Genomic DNA, 17,070 nt, shown 5'->3' with positions numbered 1-17,070 from the left:
ATTCTTAATCAATGGGGTCTCACATGCAACCTATTTAGATAAACGGAGTGTTAAATTGACTTTTCATTTTATATAATTGTATTTGAAGGAGAGGGAAAACAAAAGTGTTTGAAAAGGTCCAAGTCATTGTTATGGACAGAAATATAAACTTAAGGGGATTAACAGAATAAGAGAAAGCTAAAACAGTAAGAATATAAAGTCATAAGATGTATAAAGTGGTATGTACTGGTGCCTATTCATTCTATCGCCCATGGCTGTGAGGCCTCATCTCATAGTTCACACACTATAGTCCATGATGATGATGAGGATGGAATGAAGACACACATGCAAAGGCTGCCCTTTCAGACAGTGTTAGCGGGTGGATGGCATGCAAGCTTTTGAAGAGGGGCAATGTGATGGGATGCAAAAATATCATTGTAAAATACTGGCTGAGAAAGCCACAGCTCAGACACACTGAACGCACAGGCAGACAACAACTTGGACCTGAGCCAAAGCTGGTATGGGAACACGGTAAAGGAGGATCACCAACCTTCCACATCAATTCAGGGGGCCCGGGTAAGCTCCCCTCATGTCTCCAAGAAAGTCTCTCGAACAAGAATCAATAAGCACACTCCGGGGGTGTGGTTGATGGGCAAAAAGGAGGTGGGTTTGGGGGGGTGTGGAGTGGGGAGGGAGGTTGTCTTCACTCATAAGAGCAAAGGGATGCACACCCTTCTCAGGCTGTTTAAGCAGCATTGTACAAAGTAATCTCAAATATTTGGAAAACAAAGTTGACACAGTGTAGTCGATTTTGCATTTTCTCATTAATGTTTCTAAATTTGCCTTTTAAAAAAATGTTCTGAAAACTAAAAAAACATTTACAATTTTTTAAAAGAGACCTTAAAGGTCAGTTCATATAATGGTGTCTATCTGTCTGGTCAAGTTCCTTTTGCCAGGTTTAGGTGCACATCAGACGTTCCCTGCCTGACCATAGGACAACGCTGCCTTTCCCATTGACGGGCCAGACGCCGTCTAGCTACTGTCAGTAACCTCAGCCCGCAGCCAGTCAGCCATCCATCCTGGCCTGCTCTACTGCTGGGCCAGCCAGCCAGAGAAACGAGCTCTGACCCTCCAAAAGAGGCAGAACAGATGCCAGAGTAATTCCGCAACATGTGCTGACATTAAACATTGCTGCATATTAACTTTCCATATGGATTGCAACTCAGCGTTTTTAAGAATGCCCACAAGAAGCCTAAAAAGGCTCTTTGTCTTTTCGCTGTCTGAGGATTATTTTTGTGATTCTCATGTTACATCTTTCCATTCCGTTACAGAAGATATATGGGAGTAGACATTGGACTCCCCCGACACGCTTTCAGGGGAAATAATCAAAACTTTCTTTGGCATCCCATTTCTTTTCATTTTTTTTGGTCAGAAAATAATTGCCAATAAATCACACGTTGAAAAACATTTAGACTGTATGGTTAACATTCTCAAGTTTTTTAAACATCAAGAATATTAAAACTTTCTAAACATTTTCATGAACACTCATTGTATTTGAATATTGAAATGTGGTCTGAAATTGAACTGCTACTATAAATTTAATACAGCTAACATAATTAGAGAGGAATAGTTACAAGATTTTAGTTCAAATTCCATTTTGAGTTTTTTTGTTTGAGTACACATAATTGGAAAGTGAACATAAAATGTAAAAATCCAATTTCCAAATAAACATTTTTATATCGAACCACAAAGTCAAGCAGGCACATATTATCTTCTGTTGTCCTCTTAGGACAGATCCAATTTTCTAGAAAGTAATAACATTCAGATAATTCACAATAGCATTCCACCACACAATAATTTGTGTTGAAGCTATTTCCATACTTCGGTTTCTTTATATCTTCTATCATGAAACAAAATACCAACTTGAGTAAACATTTACAAATCCATTCAATTGTAATGATCTTTAAATCACGGTAAATAGGTTTCCTAAAATGGTTAACATTACAAAACGTAAAGATGTGCAGAACAAAGTTAAATCAAGCAACAACACACATAACTGGGTATAATTTATTAATCATAATGTACAATACATGATGGTTGTTTCCATGTGCTGGTCTTAATACAATTAATCCTCTATCATAAACCTAAATAATTTAAAATAAAATAAAAACTAGACAGAGTGAGTAGGAGAGAGAGAGAGAGAGAGAGAGAGAGAGAAAGAGAGAGAGAGAGAGAGAGAGAGATGGGTAAATGAAAAGGGTCGACGGGAAGATGAGGAGGACATTTACCTTGAGCTTCAACGGAGGCTAGTAACACTGCTACGAAGGCAGCCACGGCCACTGACAGCCTCATCTTCATTTTTAGGCGTTATAGATCACCACATGAATGAATCTGAAGAGAGAGTTTCGTTCAAAACCATTTAAGTGTAGTTTGGGAAGAAAAAGGGACAGAAAGTAACGAGCTCTGAGCGCTGGATGAGATTCATTAATATGGCCCACGGAGTTTAACTGGCATTGTCTGTCAAAATGTGGTTCAAAGAGAGAAAAAACGAATAACGATCAGACTATTATTCATTTTGTCACTGTTTCTATAAAAAACATCTAAATTAAATGTGTTATCCATAAACAATACTAATTTCGTTATTTCGTTATAACCTCAGGAATTTGATTATAAATTCAACATTTCATGTAGACATCGGATGTTTGAGATAATTTTTTTAAGATAACCTGTCGCGAACATTAGTCAGAATACGAAGACATACGGTACTAAACCATTTTTGGCAGTGGGATAAGCTTCTGGCAGCTACACCTCAGCTCGGTCTTTATGGTAAAACGAGAACGAGATGAGGTGCATGTCTAGGCTACTGGTCCCATAAACACATTCAGGTAATGCGCCCCGCCTAGTGGCCCGGCAGCGAATACAGCAGCTGGAGGACCATTTCATTCAGTTTTCCCGTTTGGTTCCCAGGTGGCAGACTGTCTGGCCAGGCAAGGATGGATTTTAAATATTATAAATTCCGTTGACAATAATAATATGTACCTTTCCAAAGCGAAGTTATAATTTAACTGACTTTAAACAATGAGAAAGGAATTAATTGACTGATTTGAAATGGCTATACTCATTTGAGGCATATTCAATGATAAATATTAGAAGCGTTTACTTCCAGAGAGGTCCTGATAATCCAACATACATGATTTTCATTTAAAAAAGATATAGTCTTAAACAACCTCTTAAAAAATCACCTGTCTAGGAGTTATTTCCCGGAATAATTAAGTAATCAGTATATATATATATATATATATATATATATATATATATATATATATATATATATATATATATATATATATATATATGCCCTTCTTTTCACAGCCTGGTCTTGAAAATTGTGCATGAATAGCACATACAGCTCTTTTTCATACAAATATATATTTAAAAAAAATTATATCTTGAAATATTTCTAATAAACAGAAGGCTAAAATAAAATGTGTTGCTCACCTGGCCAATCCAGACAGAATCAAATAAAACTTAAAGTGCACTCTCCTTCAAGTCTCCCTCTAGAAACTACCAAATAACTTTCAGGAGCTCTGGGTGGACACTTCTCTCCTTTAGCTAGCTACTGGAAGCTCAAACAGCAGATGTCCAAGAAGGAAAGCTTCTTTCCAAGTGGGAAGACTCTTTTCACAATCTGCTACTTAATAGGGGGCTGTTCCCAACTCTCATTTTACCACCGTAAGCTCTTACGAAACTCCACTGGTAAACCTTGCCATGGTTTGATAAATGAAACATTTCTTGAAGGACAACATTTCTGGAAACTACATTATATTCTGCATTCCGTAGGCACGTTGATTTTCAGAGTTACATCCCTTTAACGGGTTAACAAGGAGAATTTGGATTTGGGAAGTCGACCCTGATGATATTCAAATGTAGACTATATTAGTATGTTGTCACATACAAATATGCTGAACTATCCAACAAGAATATAATGATATTTTTTTTTCTGAATCTCTCAAGAGCGTAGTTGCGCTCGCGAGGGAAACAGTTACCGGCTGGTAAAAATACGCATTGAGTAAACCAGACCAACATTCTGTTCTTCTATATATACCAGTTATATACCTAATAAAGATCTTGGTCTCGAACAAAATGTATTTTCTGTGTGTAATTTATGTTTGCCTTTTGGGATCATTAATAAATTGTGAACATACATATAGTATCTCACAAAAGTATGTTAGACCGCAAAGTCTCTAAAATCCACCAGCTCCGTGATGTCGTCATGGAAGAGGACTCCAGTGGCAACCTGTGAAGCTCTGGTGAACTCCAGAGGGTTAAGGCAGCGCTGGAAAATAATGGTGGCCACACAAAATATTAACACTTAGGACCCAATTTAGACATTTTCAGATAGGTGTGTACTCACTTTTGTGGCCAGCGGTTTAGACATTAATGGCTGTGTATTGAGTTATTTTGATGGGACAGCAAATGTACACTGTTATACAAGCTGTGCACTCACTACTTTGCATTGTAGCAAAGTGTCATTTCTTCAGTGTTGTCACATTAAAAGATATAATCAAATATTGGGAAAAATGGTGTGGGGTCCAGTCCAGTTTCTACAGCAAATTCCATAAATCAGATGTCGGTCATTTCATGGTCAGGGTTGCCCTCTAGTGTTGTAAAGCAAACGATACAGTCAGGTCCGAAATAATTAACGTTTCCAGCACAGTGGCAGATGCGCATATCAAGTGGTTGGAGAGGTTGTGAGATGGACATTCTCCAACACATATAGGTGCATCTCAAAAAATTTGAATATCATGGAAAATGTTCTTTTTGGCTAATTCAAATCAAAAAGTGACACACATATATTCCAGATTCAATACACATAAAGTGAGACATTTCAATACTTTTTGTTTCAATCTTGATTAGCTATGGCGTAGCTACCGCTCATGGAAATCAAATCCAGTATGTCAAAATATTAGAATAAATTTACAATACAAAGACGTCGACCTGAGAAGTGTTCTAATCAGCTAATTAACTCACTGAGCCTTCAGTTCACACAACCACAACCATGGAGAAGACTGCTTCCCAGGCAGGGGCGTCAGTTTGTGTTGAAAAGTGGTGTGGACAAAAGATCAGATGAAAAAAACATTACAGAAGGACGGGAAAAATATTGAATAACGGCGCCGCGCATCAAAAATGGCCATAGCGTAGGTCAGGCAACAACACGAAAATACTCAGCATAAAAAATGACCGTTATGGTCGCATATATGTGATTTTTACTTTTGTGCCCGAGAGTATGGTCCCACATTGTATTTAGAATGTTCAGTGACTTCGCTTAACTGCCAGATTCAAACTGTGCTTTCGCACGTGGGCTGGCCAGAGTCGGACACTTTCAGCGCTGTCATACATCACAACTATGCTGTGTTTTTAACCTCATAATGTTTATTTTATGTTTCAGACTTTTCAATACACATAAGCACGAGTAAAATAATACATTTGGAGTTTGTCAAATACACACTGATGGCCGTGGAAGCAGCAATAACAATCTATTAAAATATAATAAGTGATAGTTTATTTTGTTTAAGTAACTTTTTTTGCATCTAAACTGCATTGCATGTCTTTAACATGTATTGGTTCGCTTGATTTTCCAGAACATTTTAACCAAATGCTTTCAAAAAGTGGTGGTGACAAAATCAGCCATTTCAAAAAGTGGTGGGGACAAAATCAGCCATTTCAAAAAGGGGTGGGGACATGTCCCCAGCGTGAATGACACCTATGTTCCCAGTTAAGATGCTTACGATGTTCCCTCTGGTTCACTAGTGACTCGACACTAAGAATGCGACAATAGTAGCCAATTTCCTATACAGGTGTGTGTGTGATGGCTCTTGATGCACTGGCTCCAGCCAACTCCTTGTGAAGTTCCTCCAAGTTCTTTTTGACAATCCTCTCAAGGCTGCGGTCATCCCTGTTGCTTGTGCACCTTTTCCTACCGCATGTTTCCCTTCCACTCAGCTTTCCATGAATATGCTTTGATACAGCCAGCCCTTTCAGCAATGACCTTCTGTGGCTTACCCTCATGGAGCGTGTTAATGAGTGTCTTCTGGACAATGGTTTCAAATAAAAAAAGGCTTGAAATGTTTCACCTTATGTGTAATGAATTTAGAAAATATGAAGGTGTCACTTCTTGATTTGAATTATGGGAAAAATAACTTTTCCATGATAATCACAAACGTTGGAGAACGTCCTCCAAACAACCTCTCCAACCCCTTGATATGCACATCTGCACATAACATCTTAAGTTTGCCCCTGACTTTTTAAATCAATGACCAGATGCATATCTGTATCCCTAGTCAAGTAAAATCCATAGATAAGGGCCTAATTCACTGATTTGTTGCATGCTATTTATACACAACATATTCAGTACAGTGGAACCACAATCACTTCCTGAACAATTGCATTGATGTAAATTCTTGTTCATCTTCATGAAGGACACTGATAACAGGCACCACTGCACATACTAAGGGCTGTAAACCATATGAGCAGAACTGACCATCCTACAGACCTTATCCCACGAAATGGCTTATTTGTTCAAGCACAATAAACAATTGCAGCTAAAAATGCAATTTCGGTATACAAAGCACACAAAAGCCATCCAAAATGGGTTTATACACATTACAGTAACACCATATCAGATGTATGACAATCTTTAATTTAAGATATTCACTTGAATAGTACTTTGTATTGGTGTTTTTATTATCTGTAGTACAATGAATAAATATTGATCCCAGGCATTAAACATGTCATAACTGATAGGACAAAATATCCCAGATCATAAATTTGTACAACAGAGAAGAGTCATTTATGGATGGACATAGACAAGGACACTTATGACTTCTTGGGCATCGAAGCACTGAGGAGTTCATACACGACAAACCCAGTTCCTGTAAAGGCACAAAATACTTTGAATTAGGCAAAGAAAAAAAAAAGTTTTAAAAAGTGACACAAAAATGTAAAACAAATACTTATGGAAGTGGCATTTGACTCCACTGTTTGTGGTTTGTATGAGATTACTTGATTAACTGCTGTAAAAATACCACAAGTAAATACAATAAATATCACATTTACATGTCACATGGTAATGGGGACATACCAAAGACTGTAAGTCCCATTGTTAGCCTGTAGAGAATAGCATCCATGGCTCCTCCCTTCAGATGGACTGGAATCCCATTATCCGCCTATACAAACAGGAAATGATCTATGAACCCCTTAATGGCTAAAATAATACAACTGTTCAGAATTGGTATAGGCCTGAAGGTGGAAGGTTGGTGGCAGCAGATCTGTTTTATGGCATACGCACTTTAGTACCACCTGAATGTCCATTTAATTATTTATAAATCAGCACATACAGTATTACAATAGCCCTGGCAAAGCCCAAAATATTATATGAAACAAACCTTACTGAAACTTACACATTACTCAATGTGCAAACACAGTTAACAATAAAATGTATAATTCCTGTAGTGCTACATGAGATATTTTAGCCAAATATATTAACACTAAAACCCAAAAAGGATATTCATAAGCACATTTTGGGGTGCAACAAGCAATTGCAGACCAGCAATCACTGTTTTAGCTCTAGGATGCACAAGTGTCAGCTGGGGAAATAGAGTGTTACCCAAGATTCATCAAAGCGCACTATCAAATCTAGATGTTGCATTGGCTGCTGTCATTCCACACTGCATGCAAAAAATTAGGTCAGTCCAACCCAAACTATGAGTGAACCCTGTGAGCAAACATTTCACAGCACATACTTATCTTTCAGCCTACAAAGTGGAAACAATACTCTGTTTCAAGAACCTGGGAATAAAGTGCAAACTTTAACCGTAGCATTATGGCTCCATTACTGGTCAAACAATTTCAAAACCAAAGCACCTAAAAATTAGGTAAACAACACCAAACCAAAAATGAATATAACATCTTAAAACCATCTTTTTATCTCTGGAAGAAAGCCATTCAGTTATATATTTTCACAGGTCTTCAGAGGAGTTCTGGGCCCCATCAGCCTGCCTCCCTTTCCCCTAAAGCTTGCCTGGAACAGCTTCTGCTTCTCCTTGACCATGTTGTCCACCTGTCTGCGGGCAGTACTGCATATCGTCCGCCTGGACAGCTGCTGAAGACACTGGAGATACAGATGACGAGGAAGAGATACATTTGATTAGTCAATTAAACCTGAACATCTACACATTCGTGGATTAACTAGAAATATTTTCTTCTGCAATATATCATGTAGTTAGAATAGGTTATCCTCCACACACACATTAAGGGTCAGAAGTGGATCCTCTTCCTAATAACCATACAAATAAACGTAAGTGGGGCAACAGATAGCAGTTAGAGCACCTGACCAGAGACCCCACGGAGAAAGACACGTTCTTCTGTCCTCGAGAAAGAGAATCCGCGAAATGTGTAAATTGTGTTTCCGCATTTACATACAGATTTAAGAAATGTGCGACCAATCTAATGCTGTGACTTAAGCGGCCCTATGACCTCTAGAGTCGGGAAAGGACTACTGTATCTAGCTATAAACCTCCCTTCAATTAGTGTTAGAAATATTGTTTTAATTGCCAGCATTAATACTGTTTAACTACTGTAAATGAGAATAAAGCCTAAGCAAAGGAGAAGTGGCTCTTGACTCAAAACAAAGCTAGATAGATTTGTTTGTACATTTCCAAAGAAAATCTAACAGAAATTGAGAATTGTGGATCCACGGCGAGCAATTAATGTTAAATGTATCGCTCCGGGACAGACGTCACGTCGTCAGTTTCATTTCTCAATTAACACTAACAACAGCTCGAATATTCAATGTAGCCACCCTGGGTTTATTCCGGTTACAGTACCTGCCGCTCCTGGGTAACTTAGCTAACTGCTGTAAAACACGTTATTTTTGGGAGCAGAATAATGGATCTGGGTTTCATCAAAAAAGTTTATCATATCGGGTAATGGCACATTAACAATAAAAGTTAATAAGAATGCTAGCAAGCTGATATAAGTCGCTAGCGTACTAGCTTGCTAACTAGCGAGTTAGCGTAGCCACTGACTGACATCGTTAAAAGTGGAAAAGATAAGTCAAATAGCGGTAGTAGCAAGCAACAACACATCGAATAACGTAAACGAATTGATACCAATTGATCTAGTAGATATAACTGAACTCTTACCATAAACTGCCGGTACATTTTGGAAAATGTATTTCTTGAGGTGACAACAGAAGTCCAAGGACACTAGGTAGCTACAGTTTCCGGTAAAATCCCAAGAATCTTTGCGACAAGGTCTGAACTAGTGATGTGCCGAACGGGAACGATTCGTTTTTTTATGAATCTTGTGATTCTTCTTCTTCTTCTGTGGGGTTTAACGGCGTTTGGCATCCACCGCTATTGGTGCATTACCGCCACCTAATGTAAAGGAGTGTGAGTCAGCTCCAGGGAGGACCTAAATTCTCCCTGCCAACCCAGTTTCTCTTAGGAACACAAACAGACACCTAACCACTGCACCCGAACACACCTTCCCCAACATAGATCCTAGACTCAACACGTGCACCCCCTCTGCCCTCAGACCCTGTTGCAACCTCTCCCTCTCATAGAGTCTGCACTGCCTCAGGACGTGATCCACCGTCTCCACTCCCCCACAGTAGTCACACAACCCAGTCGGGTGCTTCCCTATCATGTGTAGCGTGCTGTGCAATCCATGGTGCCCCACCCTCAGTCTAGTCACTATCCCTTCCTCCGTCCTCCTCCTAACTGCCCTCCTTCCATCCCCAATCTCACCCTGTATCTGGAACAATGTAGGGTGCAAAACCCTCATGTCCCTGCAAATTAACCCAGTAATTAATCAACAATTGCCTTCTCCTCAAGTGTAAAGGCATCTCCCCCACCTCCACCTGCAGCGCTGATACCGGAGATGTCTGAAATGCCCCACTACAGACTCGAAGCCCTTGTGCCTGCACTCTATCCAACCTTTCCAGAGTGTTCACTGCTGCTGACCCATAAGCTATAGACCCATAGTCCATCACCAATCTAATTAATGACCCATACATGGTCCTCAATGCAACTCTACCAGCCCCCCAACTTTTCCCCCGACAGGCAGCGCATCAAATTCAAAACCTTCTTACACCTCACCACCACCCTCTCAATGTGTTCACCCCACGTCATTCTGGCATCAAAGACGACACCCAGAAACCTCAACCTTCTCCACAGTCTTCCTATACAACATAATTTTAACCTCATCACCCACTTAACTTAACTTTAACCTCATCCTTGTGAAAATTACCACCTTTGCCTTTGCCACTGAAAACCTAAAACCCCACTGTCTTGCCCATCTTTCCACCCCATCTACCGCTTCCTGAATCTTCCTGACAACATATGTCCCTCTTCCATAATGCCCCATCATCAGCATACAGCAATCTACCTACACCCTGCTGAACCCAACAGTACACATCATTAATCATTATAGAAAACAGCACCGGACTGATCACGCTCCCCTGAAGGGTTCCATTCTCCACAGCAAATTTCCTGGACATCGCCGTCCCCACCCTCACCTGAAATGACCTACCAAACAGGAAGTCTCTAATCCAATTGTAAGTCCTGCCTCCAACCCCCATGATTCTGAGCTTAATCAGCAGCCCCTCCTTCCACAACATATCATGTGCTTTCTCCACGTCAAAAGACAGCCACCACTGCCTCCCCATTCACCTGTGCCTTCCTGACCTCCGCTTCTAAACACAGAACAGGGTCCATAGTACCCCTTCTAATCTTGTGATTCGGGACTGACAAGTCATTTTTTGTGACTTGTCCAATTGAATCATTCAATCGAACGGTTTGCAGCAGTTTGCAACAGATTCCTACACTTGGTTTGGGGGTCAGGTCATTATTGCCTGAAATGAACGAAATGACTCGAAACATTTGTTGTTTTTACTGAACGACTCAAAAAGATCTGACTCGTTAAAAAGAGAAAATGAGGTTCAAATAGTAATGTGTAGAATATCTTTTCAAAATGTCGAAACCTGGAGAAATTGCATTTGGAACAACCAGTCATTTTAACAGCAGGTTCTCAGACTTCAATGGTCAAACTATTTTTCACCTTGTCAGATTGGGGATCTGATCTAATATTATTTTGCCCACTGGTGAAATGTAATCAGTAGACTATACCTACACTAGCTGCCTTAATGAGCATGGGATGATGCTATATAGTATGGTGTACAGTAGGGCCTTTAGTGTTGATGAAATACACCCATGGCCACCTCTGAAGCCTGACTGCCAGGAGGCATAGATTTGGGGGGGGGGGGTCATGAATACTATATACTATCAATAAAAACAGGTCAGTGGAAGGCTATGGGGTGTTCTACATTGAAGCTGAGTGCTGACTGAATATCACCGTGGATCATGTCAAGTCTATAATAATTTACATATACATTTATGCATGATCCCTCACGGTTTTGACAGTGTACTCCATGCACTAGTGTAGGTAGGCTATTGGATATCATACCGAAAGTATCGCAAATTCCATCAGATTGGTAAAGCATAAAAACTACTACTTGAAACAGTCTGTTTTTTATAAAGGTAACCAGCAACATTTTCTGTTTAACACCAAAGAGTGCTTATTATTCTGTACGTCTGATTTTTGTTTTGTTTTCTGTCATTTATATGTAAACCCTGAATTGTCACTATTTTGACAAAAAAAAAAAATATTTGTGCATTGTTGTCAATAAAAAAATATTTTGAATGTATCGCGGGAACGACTTGCCTGAGAACACTAACTGAACTCGTCCATTGCTGTACTCCAAATGTTGAGTTATGACAGAGTTGTTTTGTCAGCGTCTAAAAGCTTAAATCAGGCTCTAGCGGTGTTTGACATTATCAAAGCAGCAGGCAACCACCTATTGCCCCAATCTACGAATACCCTTGCATCCTAAATAACTTTCAGATCATTCGGCCAGTTTCAATGAACTATAGCACTTCTTAGCTTCTCAAACCACTGAGCTCAAATACGTTTTCAAATCGTAACTAGATCCGGAACGAGGCATACGTTGGTCTAGACCAAACTGGATATCGATGGAGGATTTAGCTTTAAACATGATTTAGTATTGACATCGGCAGTGCCGTAGCTAACGCAGGGTCCATGGCATGGCAGGGCCATGATACACGGGTCCATGGCGTGGCAGGGCCATGATACACGGGTCCATGGCATGGCAGGGCCATGATACACGGGTCCATGGCATGGCAGGGCCATGATACACGGGTCCATGGCGTGGCAGGGCCATGATACACGGGTCCATGGCGTGGCAGGGCCATGATTCACAGGTCCATGGTGTGGCAGGGCCATAATTCACGGGTCCATGGCGTGGCAGGGCCATGATTCACGGGTCCATGGCGTGGCAGGGCCATGATTCACGGGTCCATGGCGTGGCAGGGCCTGCCGATCTTAATATTGTAAAAGTTGTCTGTAAGCGAGGGAGCCTGGGCGTATATCTTTACAGGAGGCCCAAGATTCCTGGCCAGGGCCCGGGACAGAGGCACTGAAGGCTTGGATGGCCACTCCAATAAAATCAACACTGCAACAACAGAGGAAAGTCCCACACACTCGACTACATTAAAACAGCAAATGCCTTCAGTGGAACGTTCAAAGGGGGTTGAATAATAATTTTTGTATTTTATTTTCACTTAATTCCCGAACTATAAAGTGATATTAAAGATGCAGTCCAAGTGGAGTCAAGCAGCAAGAGTCCCGGAAATTGCGTACTACATGTATGTCATTGATCGCTGATTTGTGCCGCATGTCATCAAATTCATTCACTTACAAACGTGTATGATAGTGATTCTACCTATACTACACATCCAGCCCAAAATGGAAAGTATAAAACATTCTGTTAATTACAAAAGACTGCATCGTTAAATAATAAAGGGCAGAATGTGCGAACACAAAAAAATAAGAGCATTAAAATATGACACTTAAAGCATTGCATTTTTTGTCAATACTGATATTCTGCTTAGTCGTGAATTCACAATCAAGTTTCTTCGTAAACTCCCAAATCAAACCTATAAACAAAATCAAGTTGGCTGTGGGTGCATCCATAGAGGAAAACATGACTACACACAACATTCTGGAGAGCAGTGCTGCTTTAAAGAAGGAATTAAATAAACACAGCAGGAGATCAAAACATTAAACGAATATTTCTGAAGCAATAAAATCTGTATACGAACATTTATTTGGTCAAATCTATAACTGCTTTCATCACTCAAAAAATGCTTGCCACCATTATGAACAAACCAGAAGCATGAATGTGAGCTTTTGTTCCTCATTCCAAATGTTGGCCAATTGGAAATGGTCTCAGAGGTACGTAAATTAAAAACATTAGTACAATCATCAGCAGGATATAAAACAAAATGTGACTGAAACGTTGTTTAAGATAGACATCACTGAAGCAATTCAGGACAAAAATACTCAAATATTTGTGTTCCCCTTTGAAGTAACATCTGCATAAATAGAAAACAGAAACACTAATATACTTGAGTACACTTTCATCAGTAATGCACATACATAGAACTTCCAGAGCCTTCGTGGGTCTCATCCCATTTTTATACACACACAAGGTCTAAAACACTCTGTAACTCACTTAAATTAGTCAGGACATTCATCCAATAACTTCAGGTAGAAATGTATGATACAGAATGGTTTCCCTGTCACTTAAAATCCCCAAGTTCTATAAAATAGATTCCTTATAGGAACGTGCTGAATATATACTGTGCTTCTTAATAAAAGAAAAAAAAAAATCACATTGGTCTGCAGCCTGACAACACAAAACACATGAACAACCACCAGTGCATTCAGGTTGAATCAGCAAGCAGTCCAGGGCAGGGCCAGACCATTGTTTGCAGGACCAAGGCATGCGTACAGGAAACCAACCACTCAATTGGGAATGTCTGCATTGTTGTTACGGTTGCCATATTTGTGGTGGATAATTAGCAGAACGATGCCCAAGAAAAAGCACACAGAGCCCACAGTGATGTAGGCGATGCCCAGGAAGGGGTTCTTCCCACCCATCCAGGAGATGGTGCTCAGGATCATACGCTTTCTGCCCTCGAAGCTCCTCACCGGGTAGTCTGACGGACGCGGTTAAAGGAAATGACAGCAGAAGCTTCCGGAAAGCAACAGATGAATCAGAAAGTGTGTAGAATTTGAGGACAGTAAAAAGGTGAAAGAGAATACAGATCCATAATGACAAACTGTGAGACAATACACATTGAGAGAGGACCACATAGGTCGGTTCAAATGTAATTATAAATAAATAGAAAATGTAGTTTATAACTGAAAACCCCCATCTCGCACTCCCATTACAACCATGTACGCCGTGTTGTTTAGGCATTGCAATCTTTTTCTAAAGGATACTGTAGGTGACGTCCAGGATGTATTGCCCTCGGGGGAGAGTCGGGGACATGTTGTTGGGCTTCTTCTGGATGATGCGGTAAAGCTTGCGAAAAGTGGGCAGGGCTGCCGTCCTCATCCACACAATGAAATCCTCATTGATGAAGCCATTGTTGTCCGAATCGGATGGATCCAGCTCATACACAGGTTTTCTCCAGTTCACAGGTTTGCTTGTGCCTGAAGGAGGGAAAACAGTTAGTCCCGACAATATGATTATTAGCCAAGATCGTTTGTCATGAAGATGCGCTAAAAATGCTTCTTCAGTGAAAATCCCTGATCACACTTCCAGACAATGTCATGGCGACATTTGCTAGCCCACGAGCATACAGCTGTAGTCAAGCATTTCAGCTCCCTAAGACATTGGTGATGTTTCGCCTTCTGGTTTAAAACCTCTGTGTTGTAGTGCACTATGTAGTCTTCCTATTTTACTTGGTATTCAAATCACCTTGGAACACTACAGTCAGGTTGTTTCCAGCAGGGTTCCTAAACTTCACATGCTTGTCGGTCCACCATGCAATACCCTTCTTCACCAGAGGAATAGCAGTTCTGGAGCCATTGGGGTCAATGTAATAGAGATCCAGAGTGTCTAATGAAGAGAAATACATGGCAGTCAATGGCATGACAAGTATTGGTGGTAGTTGACCAACACTGAAGATTAATGGCATACCAAAGCAATACCAAGATACACATCTAAATAGGGCTGCTTCGATACAAAACAATAAGATAAGTTGAGTGTCTGCAAGTGAATGTTACTGAGAACACTTGAGAACAGGAAATGGAAACATTATTTGTTAAGTAAATAAAAATGATCTCTTAAGTCTTATCATGGAAAAGACTGTTGGCAGGCGACTGCAACATTATTTGTTAAGGAAATAACTCTTAAGTTTTACCATTGAAAAGACTGTTGGCGATGGCACCACATGGAGCAATAGGCTTGTTCTCACTAGTGCGGTATGGCTCACATTCTTTGCTGGGGTTCTGGAAAATGAGCCAATAATGTTAGTGTTTAATAACAGCAAAGACATTACAAAATGATGAAATTGTACAATTAAGCCAACATCCATTCAGTGTGTAGTATAATGTGAAACTCCATATACAGGCTCAAACTACTGCACCTGTGACATAGCCTACCTTTAGAGAAGACAAGTCTCCATTCAACTGGCTGTCATCTCTGGACTTCACATAACGCCTGTGATTCTGATAGAAGTTGGACAATCCGTAGTACATGAAGACATTGCTCTAGAGGTGGAGAATGAAAGCATTTCAGATCAATGAGTAATGAATTAGTTGAGTTGTTCAATGGAATAAAAGAAAAATACTTCACATGACAATGCAAAAATGTTGCAGATCTAACAGGAACAGATAGGGTTTTGAGTGAGTAAATTATTTATTTAGGCTAATCGATATTCTTCTCCTGTAAAAGCTATTTGCATGAATAATAAATAACTTTCAGGGAAATGGTCTTAAAATAGTAAAGATCCATTCTGAGGACAGACAGAGCCAACCATTAACAGTTTCTAAAGAAAGCAGGTGACAAGCAGTTACTCAACACAGAGGCCAGTCCAGTAATTAATCTACTGTTTGCAAAATTATCCACAAAGTGTAAAATTAAATTAGTGATTAATAACATTACTTTGAGGGGTCGGGGGGAAGAATAAGGTTGCAGATTTTGCTCAGCTTACCTCAAAAGGTTGATCCAGAGAAAAGGGGACAGAGCATGTACATGGCGTTGTACTGTTCCAGATGTAGTTTTGAGAGCAGTTAAAGCACGGACTTGACAAATCAACACCAGTATAATCTATCTGTAAAGTTGAGAGAGATGAAAATGAATACTTACTGTACACTGAATACAGACAAGCCTAGAAAAAGACAGGTAGCCAAACTGAGTATACCTAGAAATACACAATTGCCTACTTATGATGTGTAGGCTGGCTGGCAAAGCTTTACCTCAAACTCCTTGATGTTGTTTGATGTCACGAAGAGACCAATGCCGATAGGAATGAAGATGAGACCAATAACGAAGAAAGCAGGGAGAACAGTCCCCGCTGTCAAAATCGGCTGCCATGCCGGTAGTCTTTGCTGTTTAAACGCAGTATTGTCCGGCTTTTTGTTTTTTACAGTTCCTGCTCCTCCGTGGACCGTAGCACTAGAGGGGTTCCCGTCCTCTTCCTTAGCGTTATAACTAGACGCCATCATGGCTGCAGTTCCCGTAGTGCAAATTATACAACACTCACTGTAAACACAGAGGCTGTGTCGCGTAAAATTACGACAAGAAAAAGCTTGTTGATTCACTTAGAAAACAAGTTTATCTTCTTGGTAATGTTACATAGTTTTAAATGTAATTCCAAACATACAAACATTTCTTTTTGGAACGATTTCGGCCTCGCTGAATTTTGAGAGTAAATAGTACTGTATTAACCAAGCTAACGATAACAGAGATGGAACCAGGAAGCTCCTAAGCCAATGTTCTGGCAGTACGTTGCACGTGATCAGACGAGGAGCATGCCCATTGAATTAGAAGGATCTCTATGGCTGCATTTAGGTAAACTTTTAGGTTTAGGGGTTACCGTTCAGGTTTACGATAAGGCGTTATGGCTACGTTAAATTTAGGCATACAAATTGAGTTTT

The 17,070-nt window shown here is 40.1% G+C and overlaps 3 protein-coding genes across 5 annotated transcripts in view; all 3 read right to left on the bottom strand.

Annotated features, from left to right (window-relative positions):
* LOC105015765 (collagen alpha-1(XII) chain) overlaps nt 1-3,650 on the bottom strand; it is a 64,288-nt gene extending 60,638 nt beyond the window's left edge. For 2 of the 3 annotated variants that reach the window (XM_010879147.4, XM_010879148.5), the window contains exons 1-2: nt 3,478-3,650; nt 2,268-2,370 (exon numbers count right to left, since the gene is read on the bottom strand). In XM_010879147.4, the coding sequence (XP_010877449.2) occupies nt 2,268-2,337 (70 nt within the window). In that variant the 5' untranslated portion in view covers nt 2,338-2,370; nt 3,478-3,650. The remainder of the gene's footprint in view (nt 1-2,267; nt 2,371-3,477) is intronic. The other variant, XM_020054257.3, reaches the window with a different exon arrangement.
* Nucleotides 3,651-6,658: 3,008 nt separating this feature from the next.
* On the bottom strand, nt 6,659-9,319 carry LOC105015764 (cytochrome c oxidase subunit 7A2, mitochondrial). Its single transcript, XM_010879146.5, has 4 exons — nt 9,183-9,319; nt 8,060-8,149; nt 7,121-7,205; nt 6,659-6,911 (listed from the first exon to the last, which is right to left on the bottom strand). The coding sequence occupies exons 1-4, from the start codon at nt 9,198-9,200 to the stop codon at nt 6,856-6,858; spliced, it is 249 nt and encodes an 82-aa protein (XP_010877448.1). The 5' UTR covers nt 9,201-9,319; the 3' UTR covers nt 6,659-6,855.
* A 3,885-nt stretch (nt 9,320-13,204) lies between these two features.
* LOC105015763 (cell cycle control protein 50A) lies at nt 13,205-16,892 on the bottom strand. The gene is made up of 7 exons (XM_010879145.5): nt 16,390-16,892; nt 16,125-16,244; nt 15,574-15,681; nt 15,333-15,420; nt 14,888-15,028; nt 14,407-14,619; nt 13,205-14,120 (listed from the first exon to the last, which is right to left on the bottom strand). Exons 1-7 carry the CDS (start codon nt 16,636-16,638, stop codon nt 13,927-13,929), a joined length of 1,113 nt encoding a protein of 370 aa, XP_010877447.1. The 5' UTR covers nt 16,639-16,892; the 3' UTR covers nt 13,205-13,926.
* Between the last annotated feature and the right edge of the window lie 178 nt (nt 16,893-17,070).

This window comes from Esox lucius, chromosome 15 (assembly GCF_011004845.1).
Source record: "Esox lucius isolate fEsoLuc1 chromosome 15, fEsoLuc1.pri, whole genome shotgun sequence".
Lineage (NCBI taxonomy): Eukaryota > Metazoa > Chordata > Actinopteri > Esociformes > Esocidae > Esox > Esox lucius.
Note: the sequence above shows the minus strand (reverse complement) of the source record. Positions and strands in the feature narration are given on the sequence as shown.